The 15,092-nt window shown below is 43.6% G+C and overlaps 1 protein-coding gene across 3 annotated transcripts in view; it reads right to left on the minus strand.

Moving 5' to 3' along the window:
- RPH3A (rabphilin 3A) overlaps nucleotides 1–15,092 on the minus strand; it is a 756,965-nt gene that overhangs the window by 611,997 nt on the left and 129,876 nt on the right. For all 3 annotated transcript variants that reach the window (XM_069214805.1, XM_069214806.1, XM_069214807.1), the window contains exon 2: nucleotides 10,420–10,520. In XM_069214805.1, coding sequence (XP_069070906.1) covers nucleotides 10,420–10,496 — 77 coding nt within the window. In that variant the 5' untranslated portion in view covers nucleotides 10,497–10,520. The remainder of the gene's footprint in view (nucleotides 1–10,419; nucleotides 10,521–15,092) is intronic.

The raw sequence follows: 15,092 nt of genomic DNA on the forward strand, positions 1-15,092 counted from the left end.
GCTTTGTATGATCCCCATTAGGGAAAATATGAATGTGACTTGACTGCTGTTTCAGCAAAACCCTCATGGGATTTTTAAGGACGAGTAAAAACGAAACAATTCATGATTATGTGGAACAAATTAAAACATAGAAGCATGTGTTAATTTAGTTCCACATAGCTTGGGCCTATGTGGATGGTCACTGACCTGATTCTGCAAACTGACTGCTGTCAATTTAACTATCTTGAAGTAATCACCATGTGCATTTGCTTTTTGGTGGCCCTGTTGTCAAAGCATAACTTTATATATAGCATGAAATGGATACAGGCAGCAAAGTGGGCTGCCTGATCTATATTGCCTTGTTGGTACTTATTACTCTATGGAGTGCATCAACAGATAGGAGGCTGTAGTTAGGTCCAGGACTCACTGAAGAGAGGAGAAGAGTCAATGAATAAGCAAGCAGGCTAAGTTGTATTGCCTGAGCATGGAAGCCCACCAAAGTATTGGTTAGTTTTCCCCTGTGGAAGGCAAGACGTTTGTGTCTGTAAGAAAATTCACCTTAGTTTATGGTATACCCAGATGCTTTGCTGTCATGTAACTGAACTTGGTGGTCTCTTTTGATTCTGGAGACTGCTAAGTTTCTCCCAGTGCATCTAGTGCTCCATATTATAATTTTAGACAAGGCCACATTTAATGTGGCACTGAAAGGGCACCAGTGGCATTAACGGTAGGTGCCATGTGAATTACAGTGTGACTCTACATCGCCCTCAAGAACGGCCTCAAACATACCATCAGGCTGAGCTTTCATAAGCAGACGATGCAGCAGGCACACATGAAGTCATATTTTTACATGTTTAAAAGCTTACTTACTACAGCTAAACCGTCTGCTAATAGTGCCTTGAAGGCTGCAAGGTCTGAGAAGTTGAGAAAGTGAGGCATTTCAAATATGGAATTGGCAAGTCTCTGCAGAAATAGAAATCAAAAGTTGTTCAACTACCTTAGATTGAATCGGGCTTTCCATTTTATCCAAGTCTACTTTAAGAACAAAATTAATATTTTTCTGAGTTGGCTGAGAAGAGCCAGAAAAAACGATCTCCTCAGCACTGTGAGAATGATCAAAAACATAGGGCCTCATTCTGAGGCTGGCGGGAACCGCCAAATGGCCGCTCCGCGGTCGAAAGACCGCGGAGGCCATTCTGGTTTTCCCGCTGGGCTGGCGGGCGACCGCCAAAAGGCCGCCCGCTAGCCCAGCGGGAAACCCCTTCCCACGAGGAAGCCGGCTCCGAATGGAGCCGGCGGAGTGGGAAGGTGCGACGGGTGCAGTTGCACCCGTCGCGGATTTCAGTGTCTGCACAGCAGACACTGAAATCCTTTGTGGGGCCCTCTTATGGGGGCCCCACGACACCCCATACCGCCATCCTGTTCCTGGCGGGCGAACCGCCAGGAACAGGATGGCGGTATGGGGTGTCGGAATCCCCATGGCGGCGCAGCAAGCTGCGCCGCCATGGAGGATTCCGTCGGGCAGCGGAAAACCGGCGGGAGACCGCCGGTTTTCCTCTTCGGACCGCGGCCAAACCGCCGCGGTCAGAATGCCCTGCGGGGCACCGCCAGCCTGTTGGCGGTGCTCCCGCCGACCCCAGCCCCGGCGGTCCTTGACCGCCGGGGTCGGAATGACCCCCATAATTCGCTGTTGAACATAGATTTCTGGCTCATATGCCCTAAATATGTTGTCTTTCTAATAACAGTTTGCTTGAGGTATCAGCAGACCCCAACCTATTTTTCTCAGACTCTCCATACTGCACACTGCACTGGCATTAATTAGATTTGTAAATTTCAGCAAAAAGGTGTGAAGCGTCTCCAAGCAAAGAAGGAAGGACCTTTCAGAGTAGTTGGCTTGCAGGCAGATCTCTTCCTGAAAGACAGAGGGAGGTTAATTACATGGATATCCACCCCAGTTTATTTTGGAATGTCAGGGTAGGGCCAAGCAGAGATGACAGGATAGGCAGAAACTCTGACACAAACATGTTAACCATAAACATGGATCTGTGTGCGTTCACTTTTAAAGCTCGCCTTCTGTTAGCCAGATTGACCACTGTCTTCCTAGGCAGTGCTCAGGGTCAGCAACTAGTTCTCTCTGCTGGTAGGGAAGGAAAAGTACTGGTTGTAAAGGCTGGTCCATAAAAGATCTGAAGGAGCTCCACCCAGTGGCCCTGGTATGCTCGTATCTTTGAAGACAACAAGAACAAGGTTTTCTCAGATTGGTTTGTAGTCAAGTTATCAGTAGTATCGAAAAGTGGAGTAACTTCAGTGTCGGAGCTTTCTTATGACAGGCTGAGGTCTCCCTCTTTCAAAAGTGCTTCTCACCATTCTGACCAGTTGACCTCCTGTAGTCTCATGGGAGTAAATGACAGAGAGGTAATGTTTCTAGAAGAATGACTTGACCAGTGGGCTAGGCTATGGCTGGTCCCTTGGTTGAACAAAGGGGTTGAGCTTACTCCTGCTGCTATCAATGTCTTGGCTCCTAGAAACCAGACCATGCATGCCAAACTCATTAAGCACTACAAGCTGCAGATTTAGCCTCTTCCCAAGCGAGGATTTCAATCACAAAAAAAGTATCCAACAGATAAGAGGACTTGCAATTGTCAGTGGGTTCAACTAAGAGTTTTCGTCTCCAAAACTAATAACTGCACCAGGATCCTAATGACGTATCAGGCCCTCTAAAACCATGAGTGCTACAGCATACTGCCTTGTTCCGCATAGGAATTTTGAATAATGGGAAAATGTCCACTGGCCTTTTTAAGACCCCTGACAGATGGGATGCTGGCCAAACAAGGGGGCAGGGGTAATGGCCTGGTGAAGGACTGTGGCCCTATTTAGAGACCTCTGCTTACTTGGCAAGGGTCCGTATGCTGTAAAAAGAGATGCAAAAACTATAGGTTTGCTGAGTGTGTACCATGTTTAAAAAACCGGCCTGGTAAGTATTTAATAAAACCTACCAAAGCTGAAGCTTGTTTTCCCTGTACAAAAAACATAAATGGCCCTGGCACAGGGCGAGATTTGTCCCTGTGTGAGGTGGGGCATTTTTCAATCCCTCTGTCTAATATGTCAGTGTCAGGTTATTCTTACAGGTGATAGTATGCTTTACAAAATACACATAACATGTGTCTTGCAAGACTGGCATGGGCAGAGAAAATAAGCAATGGTCACTGAAGGCCACCTTGTGGATGGTCAAAGGTTTAGAATGACGGACCCAGTAGAGGATCTGCCAGTGTAAACCTAATGCTTCCCTGACTCTAAAGAGAGTGAAGGTAAACATGCTGCCTGGGGAAACCTACTTGTCTTAAATGGCCTACACTCCATCCCATTCATCATGGAATTGTGCTCATTATTTCATTGACATTTTCTTGTTTCTTTGTGTTTTCTGACATTCCAACTTTTAAAATTCATACCTCTGTATTCACATGATTGATTTTCATCGAGTTGGTGCTGTTATACTCATTTTCCATTGCTCCTATTTACTGTACTGTTTTGGAAGTTCACTGACTGGTTCCATGACCTGTATTTTGTTTTTGCTCTGCTTATATACCTTATTTACATTTCTCCTGTGAAAAGCCTTTTGCTTTGTGACACGAATACCTCAGGTAACACAAGTTATTTTTTCATTGAAACTTTATTTACTGAGCATGGAACTGGGTTACTAGCTTTGTGGAAGTTCATGCATTGCTCCCCATGTTAATAAACAAGGATCTCATAATCAAGATCTCTGGTCAAGTTGAAGAAAATTGTGGGATATTAGCCATATTTGGATAAATATTAGAACAAATAGGTCAAGGTCAAGAGAACAAATAGTGGTGCTCTAAAGAAAGCATGTCACACAACTGATGTAGGTAAATCAATATAACGAACGTTTCAAATGTTGGCTACAAAAAAAGAATTATCAGAGACCTTAAGGTGGATTAATCCTACTGTTTTGAGAAAAGTTTGAGGTAGTGCATAAGGAACATACAACAACCTCTACCAGAACACAATGTGCACTGAAGGTTCAGAAGCAGGAGAGAATCTTCAGTTTCATTGGGCACCAGCATTAATTAACATGCTGGAGATATTTGAAGATGGGAACAAGCCCAAGACGATTTTGGTATCAAAAAACATTAAAACATGATCAGGTTTAAGGCCATGGAGACAGTTGTGCTAACTAGGAACCCCGGGCTTTACCGGTGTTATTCTTTAAGAACAAATTACAAATCACACGGAAGATGTGGTTAATTTTGTAAAAGACCAGAGTGTCCTAAATGGAGTGAACAACTTAGTTACAGAAATGATTCTCGAAAGTGCAGTGGCACATTTAATTAACTAAACGCTACAGATACCTAATTTTATTCAAAGTTGCAACAGATGAAGGCATTATGCAGACTGTAATATAAGAAGGGAATGGGGAAAACAACCAAGGTAGGAACACCAGAGTGTTTCAACTAAGATCCTCTTAGTCTGATTATATAAATCTAAACATATTGCGTAACCCCTGCCACCATTTGGAATGCATGTTAGATAATGACCATCCACTGTAATACAATTTGCAAGCTTATGGTGCCACACTGAACACTATTTCTCTAATCCTGTTAGTATGGCACTGTCAATATAAACAATTATTTGAGTGTGAATGGCATTGTGAGTGGAACCCTGGATGCAAAGAAAATGGGGAAAAAGTGCCTGAAAACAAGGAAATGCAGGAAAATGACAAAGAAATCTTTAAAGTAAATTCAAGAGACTAATTACCCCCAAAAGCTGGTCCTTTAGCCAGATGTCTGTTCCATGTTGCTTTGTAGTCAATTTAAAAGAAAACGTTCCGAGTCTTACGGATGAAAAATACAAAACCTAGTATAGTGACTTGGCTGGTGCCTTGAACCCACACAAAATTCTGAGGCTGAACACTGCCACTTGTTTCCCATGTATGTAAATAATAACTTCACTGCTTGAGTACAATAAGTTGCATTTTTATTCAGAGTGGAAATGTTAGTGGTTAAGATAAAGGGAGAGTAGGGGGTGTTATCAGGTGCAGAACCTAGGCAAAGGTGCAAGTTTCAACAGGATCCCGCCAAACCTCTGCCAGCATTAGAATGCAGCCTTAACATTAACATATATATCGGCTGTGCTGTTCACCACAGTGGTTGAATGTTTAAAGGTTCCAGTAGGATGACCTCCTCCCTCCAGGTTATCACAGTCACAGACACTATTTCTAGTCCTGGACTTTCGCGACCTAATGCATGCTGGATGTTGTGTGATAGCATACTGCATTCTGGGTGTTGTAGTCTTGTTTTGCTTTCATTGAACTAATTAGACTAACCAACCAGAAAACAATGATGTGTAGGCAAAACGTTCAGGACGGGAGACAGTGTCCTGGAGTGAGATGGACCCAAATATTTCCAAACTGTGTGTGTGGGAACAGTTTGACTAAACGAGGTTATACATTACAAACATTACTCATTTGCTGCTAACTGTGCTAATATGCAGTTTTTTTTAAATAGTATAATATTCATTAGCTGTGGAAGTGTGAATTTGACTGAAACTGAGAAGTATTAGAACCGCTCATGTACTTTTTGCATCTATGTTTTCTCCGCTTAAAGATACTGAATTCCATCTGGGTTCAGGGACAATTCAGCAACCTCTTTTCCCTGATACCAATCAATCAGTCAATATTTGTAAAGTGCTGCTACTCACCCGTGAGGGTCTCAAGGTGCTGGGGGGGGAGGGAAAGGCCTTGTCTTAAGAGCCATGTCTTGAGGTTCTTCCTGAAGATGGTGAGCAAAGGGCTTTGTCTGAGGTGCAGGGGGAGGTTGTTCCAGCTCTTTGCTGCAGTGTAGGTGAAAGATCATCCTCCGTCAGTGGTTTTGTGGATGCAAGGGATGGTGACCAGGGCCATCTGGGGGTGTGGAAGGAGACGCAGTGGTTCAGGTAGGCTGGTCCTGCGTTGTGTATGGCCTTGTATGTGAGAAGCTTGAAGCCAATTTATCTATGTAACTAGATAAACAGCCATAGTTCATTCCCCAATAAATTGTTCCATTTGCCAAAATTACTCAGCCAGCGGTTGGGGCCTGGGTTAAGGCTATTGTAGGAAGCTGGACTGGCTTGGAGTGAGTACCAAGGGGTACTTACACCTTGCACCAGGCCCAGGTATCCCTTATTAGTGTATAGGGTGTCTAGCAGCTTAGGCTGGTAGATAATGGTAGCTTAGCAGAGCAGCTTAGGCTGAACTAGGAGACGAGTGAAGCTCCTACAGTACCACTAGTGTCATATGCACAATATCATGAGAAAACACAATACACAGATATACTAAAAATAAAGGTACTTTATTTTTATGACAATATGGCAAAAATATCTCAGTGAGTTCCCTCAGTATGAGGATAGCAAATATACACAAGATATATGTACACAATACCAAAAATATGCAGTATAGTATTAGAAAACAGTGCAAACAATGTATAGTTACAATAGGATGCAATGGGGACACATAGGGATAGGGGCAACACAAACCATATACTCCAAAAGTGGAATGCGAACCATGAATAGACCCAAAACCTATGTGACCTTGTAGAGGGTCGCTGGGACTGTAAGAAAACAGTGAGGGTTAGAAAAATAGCCCACCCCAAGACCCTGAAAAGTCAGTGCAAAGTGCACTAAAGTTCCCCAAAGAGCACAGAAGTCGTGATAGGGGAATTCTGCAGGAAAGACACAAATCAGCAATGCAACAATGATGGATTTCCAAACGAGGGTACCTGTGGAACAAGGGGAACAAGTCCAAAAGTCACAAGCAAGTCGGAGATGGGCAGATGTCCAGGAAATGCCAGCTGTGGGTGCAAAGAAGCTGCTACTGGACAGTAGAAGCTGAAGATTCTGCAGGAACGACAAGGGCTAGAAACTTCCCCTTTGGAGGATGGATGCCCCACGCCGTGGAGAGTCGTGCAGAAGTGTTTTCCTGAAGAAAGAATGCAAACAAGCCTTGCTAGCTGCAAGTCGTGTGGTTAGGGTTTTTGGATGCTGCTGTGGCCCAGGAGGGACCAGGATGTCGCCAATTGTGTCAGGGGACAGAGGGGGTGCCCAGCAGGACGAGGAGCCCTCTCAGAAGCAGGCAGCACCCGCAGAAGTGCCAGAACAGTCACTACAAAGAGGAGTGAAATGGTGCTCACCCAAAGTTACACAAAGGAGTCCCACGTCGCCGGAGGACAACTCAGGAGGTCGTGCAATGCAAGTTAGATTGCCGTGGACCCAGGCTTGGCTGTGCACAAAGGATTTCCGCCGGAAGTGCACAGAGGTCGGAGTGGCTGCAAAAGTCGCGGTTCCCAGCAATGCAGTCTGGCGTGGGGAGGCAAGGACTTACCTCCACCAAACTTGGACTGAAGAGTCACTGGACTGTGGGAGTCACTTGGACAGAGTTGCTGGATTCAAGGGACCTCGCTCGTCGTGCTGAGAGGAGACCCAGGGTACCGGTGATGCAGTTCTTTGGTGCCTGCGGTTGCAGGGGGACGATTCCGTCGACCCACGGGAGATTTCTTCTGAGCTTCTAGTGCAGAGAGGAGGCAGACTACCCCCACAGCATGCACCACCAGGAAAGCAGTCGAGAAGGCGGCAGGATCAGCGTTACAGAGTTGCAGTAGTCGTCTTCGCTACTTTGTTGCAGTTTTGCAGGCTTCCAGCGCGGTCAGTCGATTCCTTGGCAGAAGGTGAAGAGCGAGATGCAGAGGAACTCTGATGAGCTCTTGCATTTGTTATCTAAGGAATTCCCCAAAGCAGAGACCCTAAATAGCCAGAAAAGAGGGTTTGGCTACTTAGGAGAGAAGATAGGCTCCTTCAGGTGTTGCTAGCCTATCAGAAGGAGTCTCTGACGTCACCTGCTGGCACTGGCCACTCAGAGCAGTCCAGTGTGCCAGCAGCACCTCTGTTTCCAAGATGGCAGAGGTCTGGAGCACAATGGAGGAGCTCTGGGCACCTCCCAGGGGAGGTGCAGGTCAGGGGAGTGGTCACTCCCCTTTCCTTTGTCCAGTTTCACACCAGAGCAGGGCTGAGGGGTCCCTGAACCGGTGTAGACTGGCTTATGCAGAAATGGCCACCATGTGTGCCCATGAAAGCATTTCCAGAGGCTGGGGGAGGCTACTCCTCCCCTGCCTTCACACCATTTTCCAAAGGGAGAGGGTGTAACACCCTCTCTCTGAGGAAGTCCTTTGTTCTGCCTTCCTGGGCCAAGCCTGGCTGGACCCCAGGAGGGCAGAAACCTGTCTGAAGGGTTGGCAGCAGTGAAACCCCTGAAAAGGCAGTTTGGCAGTACCCGGGTCTGTGCTACAGACCCGTGGGATCATGGGATTGTACCAACAATGCCAGGATGGCATAGAGGGGGCAATTCCATGATCATAGACATGTTACATGGCCATATTCGGAGTTACCATTGTGAAGCTACACATAGGTAGTGACCTATATGTAGTGCACGCGTGTAATGGTGTCCCCGCACTCACAAAGTCCGGGGAATTGGCCCTGAACAATGTGGGGGCACCTTGGCTAGTGCCAGGGTGCCCACACACTAAGTAACTTAGCACCCAACCTTTACCAGGTAAAGGTTAGACATATAGGTGACTTATAAGTTACTTAAGTGCAGTGTAAAATGGCTGTGAAATAACGTGGACGTTATTTCACTCAGGCTGCAGTGGCAGGCCTGTGTAAGAATTGTCAGAGCTCCCTATGGGTGGCAAAAGAAATGCTGCAGCCCATAGGGATCTCCTGGAACCCCAATACCCTGGGTACCTCAGTACCATATACTAGGGAATTATAAGGGTGTTCCAGTATGCCAATGTAAATTGGTAAAATTGGTCACTAGCCTGTTAGTGACAATTTGAAAGAAATGAGAGAGCATAACCACTGAGGTTCTGATTAGCAGAGCCTCAGTGAGACAGTTAGTCATAACACAGGTAACACATACAGGGCACACTTATGAGCACTGGGGCCCTGGCTGGCAGGGTCCCAGTGACACATACAACTAAAACAACATACATACAGTGAAATATGGGGTTAACATGCCAGGCAAGATGGTACTTTCCTACAGCTACCTTCCAATGTTCGACGTGCCATGGCTAAATTGGAACTGCCCTGATGAAGGTGGCTCCCAAAGAAGAGTGACACCGAAACGCACGTAGGCATTGTGTTCCATTATATATCTGGCATCGTGGACATTGTGTTACACTATACATCCGGCATTGTGTTCTACTATACAACTAATGAAGTGTTCTCCAGGGGAAGTGTACCTCACTAGTGAAATAATTAAAGTGTTGATGCCCATATTGGATTTATGGCATATCATCAGTTGGATGTGTCCATATTGTTTTTGAAAAAGTGAAATCCATGTAACGTAATGTGTTATCTGAGGATGTGTATTATATGGATACCTAAGTGTGTGACAAAATAGGAGGAACCGCCAGGAAAATTTCATCATGTCTGTATTAGAGTGTTTATTTTTATGTCTATGAAGTTTTATTATTATGAGTTTAAGTGTGTATGTATAAAGTACGATAGCACTGAGTGTTGTATTCTATCATCTGGTTTTAAGGGGTGGGAATTTTTTTGTATATGTTTATATTATTATTCAAGCCTGTACATCAAAAAATAACATTATATGAAATAAAATATAATTGTCAAATTGGATTGTTAATAGTTATGAAATTGAATAAAGATGATGATAAACCTTGATATAATATGAGTGTAAGAAGGTATGTGTTCTGCAATAAAGAATAGTATACACCTTTATTCGCAAAACAATTATATAAATTGAAAAATGAAAAAATATATTGATTATTACTAATTAATTTATAACATAGTGAAGGAATAGTAGCTATAATTTATTCTCAGACGACGTGCCATTCTGACACAATGGCATTTCAGCAATAGGATGCAGGCTATGGAGCTGCTTCAGGGCAAGATAGGCTGCATGACTCAACCATGGTCCCACTGTTTTCGTGGCCTCTTGCAGTGTGGGCTGGATCGAACATTTTTGCTAAGTGCCATTTTGGTTTCTAACCCAGCTTTGCAGTCTTTTTCTTTTCCCATGCCTCGTTTACTTTTTAAAATATTAATTACGTCTTATGCAAGACAAACACATTTTACTGCAAACCATGCTTGTCCGGCGAATATACGAACCGGAGCACTTCCTTAGAGGCTGTTGACTGTGAAAGACAGGGAGGGCTGGGGCACAGTCACCTATCAGGCTGGACAAGTTACGTACATCTTTCTAGCACTTCAGGGTTCTCAGTCACCAGTCGGGCTGAACATCTGATAAATTAACAGTCTTTCAATTGGATACGTTTTGCCCTCATCCTAACAACCTGACATATTCTGCAGTTAAAGCAAAGTCAAAAAAAGCTGTTGAAAGCTGTGTGCGTGGCACCAAAATGTGTCACTTACTTGGTCCGGAGCGCCATTTGTCTGTCGTTCGGACACATCCAGCGATCAGTGCTGTTGCCACAGACAGTGTCGGTCATCGCGGAATCTTGGACGTACAATATCTGCAAAGAAGATCATAATTTGTAATTCAATCGCCCAGCGAAATACCAGATATCCAAGAGTGATTAGTTCATGCAAAATGAAACACGGTGCTGTATCATGGAAAAAATGAGCAGGTGTGAATTGTTTGGTGCGAGCGGTAGTGCGAATTCCTTTCACGCGCTCGTATTACGAAATGTAAACCTTCTTGTGCAGCCGTGTACCGTCCCATCAGCACTCTGCAAAAGAACCAGTTAATTAGTAGAAATCGTTTGCAAACCTGTCTCTGTCAGAATGAGAACTTAGCTGAGACGTTGCAATATGCACATTCGTCGGCGTGTAGTATTTTGAGCTTTTACAGTACATTATTATTTACACTGTATCACGTAGCATCTCTCATGGCCACAGTAAGTACAGCCGGGCGCTCTGTTACAAAAGTCAATAAATTAGATCACATCAACCTGATTCTGACGGACCTTCACTGGCTGTCCTATGACACTCAAACTCATTTCAAGATGGCGTGATCCATCGGCAAAGCCCTCTTGGCCTCCCCGCTATTGGAAGGATGGACAGCACCTGACAGGGGGACAAAGAGACTCTAGAAGCAACTCTCGCTTAATCTTCGAAATTACAAAAAGAAACGTATAAGCACCAGGACTCTGGAGCACACTTTCGTATAAGACTCATAGCCAACTTGGCAGCTTTCCAAAAAGACTTGACACACCTGATCAGAATGTACCTTCAGTGATTTCTAAAGTTTTTAAAACCAGGTCCGAATTTTTATAACAAGAAACTTTCATGGCCAATCATGCTTTAATGAATATGAGAAGGGGCCAATGTTGTAATGTAGTAACAGCAATTGTTTGTAAATGTCACAAACTTGACACTGCCCTTCAATATACACCCTGGCCAAGATATTGATCTGTCCATAAAAGAAGCAGATGGTGAACTGTACTGGAGTCTGAAGCAGGAACACTTTTAAGAATGGAGTACTGGCCTGTGGCATCCATTCACTAAAATCACAAGGCTTTGGAAAAACCTTGGTGTTGATATCAGTAATTTAAGCATGTTTGAGAACCCCCATCTGCTGCTCAGTAACGGGTAAGGTCTCATAATTGTTGTGTGTTCAATCAAGACCCAGCGGTACATGTTGGACTAGGGCCAATGCTTAGGACACTGGAGCACATTACATGAGCACCGGATTATGTTCCACAAGGCCAGGTTTATTTTATTATAAGCACAAGAGGTTAAGTAATTTGCCCAGAATCAAAGGATGTTGAGCCACGCTGGGTCTCAAACTGGTTCCCCAGATCCAAAGTCAGCATCTCTGGCCATTAGACTACATCCATATTCCTCAAATTATGTGTGAAGGTTATACATAAGTGGTATGGTTGTGTATGATCACATAGAGCGAGGACATTATCTGTTAAAAATGTGAAGTAAAAATACAGCAGCAACAAACTCTGGAAGGTTTACCCAGATTCTTGCTTGGGAATACTTACAAAGGCTTTAAACTGGACTTAAGGAAATTGGTCCCTTCCTACATTCCTTGCCCTCTCCAAGCTCCCCTCCTTTATCCAGTTCTACATGAAGTCATTTGTTGCCTGTGTGGCTAGGGCTACACTAAATGACTACCTTAAGTTAATAACTAAATAACATAATGGATGCTCATATTTCTTTTCCATACATTAATGAGAGTGATTTTGAATGTAAAGAAATGCACATCCTTTAGCTGTTGCTTTGTTGCATGGGTCCTTTCTAATCTACAATCTTGGTGCTATCTTAAATTCACTTTTCAGTTATGTTTAATATGGTAAAAACGCTAATCAATCTTTATATAATTTCTCATTCAAGAGTTCCTTTTTGCTTCTCAAATGTGGTGGAAATTGGTTTATAAATGTACGTTTTATGGAGTTTGAGTAAAAAATAAGAGGTGTCAATGGTTTAGACTGATTTTATGATCACATGCATCACAACAGAGACAAACAGTTTGACATCAAAATAATATGGTCCTTGGAAATGATCATGCCTTTTGTGAACCTGAATGGAAAAGATGCAGGTTTTCTAAAAACGGATTGACTATATTTGCCCTCTAGGTATACAGACTCACGTCACAGTGCAATTTCGGTGCAGTAGTAATGTTTTTTTTTCCTGTAACAACCAATTTCACTGATCACAGTGTAAAGATTCACCTACAGCTCAAAATGATTTTCAACAACTCAGTGCTATAGCCCAGCATTTGTTTTGTTCTCAGAATGTGGTACTTTCTAACAACAAAATAATTTGCAAGGCAGGAGAAAAAGAAAGAAAACAGAGGCTTAGGAGCTAATTTACAGCACTTAAAGTGGGGTTCCAGCCACGCATGTGATGGAGGTATCCGAAACACCAAAGTAAGTGTGAAAACTCAGCTATATTGCAATATTGAAACCAATTCGGCTGGGCTTTTACCACCAAGGTTGCTGTCTCTGGCTTGGGAGTAGCTGCTGTGGAGGAAACAAGTCTGCATTGGGACTTCAAACTTTCTGTGTGGCATGTTGAATTTCCACTATATTCCTTACATGTTTGAAATATGTTTCTAGTACATCATACATTTTTAAAAAGCCTTTTTTTATGAAAGCTGACAACACATTACATAGTGGCCTTTCATGACATTGGTGCAGACCAACGTCCCGAGAATGTGCGGCTGGCCCTTAACCACATTTAGTGACACAAACAAGGATTCATGAAGAATCCATTGATAGACCTTCAGGGTGATACATAATTAGGTAGGCCACCATCCAACATCCTCATAATAGGTTGGTGGAAAACCAGGGAAAGAGATAGGACTTCTGCTTTCTGGCAAAAATATTGTACCTTTCTCCTGTAAATCAGGACCTGATTAGGTCAGAGAGTGACCTATGATAAATTCTTCTTGGGACTGCCTTCATTGCAATGCAAATGCACTTGGTTGTGGGACAATTTTCTTTTTATTTGCAATTAATACTGTGAACAGCATGTTCTTTTTAACGTATGTACAACTGGTGGAGCGTGTGGGCAGTTGTATCCTTAGGAATGATGCCGGTCTTACCTTGCTCACTCATTTTGTGCAATTGTGGGAAATGGTATGTGCTGATCCTCCTGTTCGTTTGTCTTCCCCGATACTTTTGGCAATGCTGTAAAGTATGTCTTGTTTCTCTTTACCAAAGTACTCAATAAAGTTGTAAAAATAAATCACGGCCTTAGTGCACCCTAACCAGCTCCTGCAATATGTATATACATCTGTCACTGACAGATTGACCAAAGACCTTCTAAATTCTATTGGATTTCCCTTCAGCTATCATGTTATATCCTGCAAGATGTGTTGATGTATGTCAAAATAACAAGCAAATCAATTCATATAAATATGAAGAAAGACAGAAACGCACAGAAAGTTTCACGACGAAAACAGAAGCAGTCAAGTAAAAAACGATACGCAGCTCATTTGGGTTTAGAGTTGAGGTCAAATAATACATGTTTATTATATGGGTTGAATACAATCTACGGCAGTAACCGTTTTTTTTTAGAAAGTAAGTGTCTATGTGTGATTTTTCAATACAATCATGAAAAAAGACAAAGGCAGAGAAAAGTGGATGAGTTGGCATGCAGTTGAGTTAGTTACCCAAAACAAGAAAATGTCTATATCTTAGTTCCCTCAAGACAGAAGAGCATGAAGACAGTCTTTAAGAGGGTTACATAACTTTGGTTTGGCTGAAGATGGATATGAGGGCCTTAGATCAATGATGCAGATTTCCTAATCTAGTATCTCACAGACAGATTGATCAAGCAAAATGTTCTCAATCAGGAAAACCTGGTGGGTGGTGCATAAGGAGGGCTCCAAGGCTATTAATTATCTCACTAAGTGCCTGATATAGTTAACTCTTGTGAAGAAGGAAATTCATAATGTAGGCCAAGGCACTTCTGAAAGCAGTAGGAGAAAAGGGGGGTTATTCCAACTTTGGAGGAGGTGGTAATCCGTCCCAACTGTGACGGATTTACCACCAGCCGTATTACGAGTTCCATAGGATATAATGGACTCGTAATACGGCTGGTGGTATATCCGTCACTTTACCGTCACTTTTGGGACGGATTACCACTTCCTCCAAAGTTGGAATAACCCCCTTAGTGTTAAAATGTGTTAGTGTTAAATCAGAAATAATGGGCATTCTTTCCTGGCTGACTATAATGAGTGCCAGAAGAGTCATAGCACAGGAAAACTGAGAGCACCTTGCAACACGCCGTCTAGTCTTTCTATGATTTAGTTGGCAAATGTCTCTTGTCACAGGCAGGCACGCATCCTCCATATGGGAGGAGAGTGGACCCCACGCCAGCAGTAACCACTGCAAATCCTTTTACACAGAAAGGATCATAAACTCTGTTTATGATCCTTTATGTGCAAAAGAGGTGGGGCATTGAGGGTGACGAGCCGAGGGGAGTGCTCGGTGCATTCCCCTCAGAGCACATGTGTGTTTGGCCAGACGTCTTGGGCTGGCCAAATACACCAGCGCTGTAGGCTTTCTCCAGCCCAGCAACACGGTTACTGGGCTTGAGAAAGTCTGCACAGGCTCCCAGTCTGCCTG

Source organism: Pleurodeles waltl, chromosome 11 (genome assembly GCF_031143425.1).
Source record: "Pleurodeles waltl isolate 20211129_DDA chromosome 11, aPleWal1.hap1.20221129, whole genome shotgun sequence".
Taxonomy (NCBI): Eukaryota; Metazoa; Chordata; class Amphibia; order Caudata; family Salamandridae; genus Pleurodeles; species Pleurodeles waltl.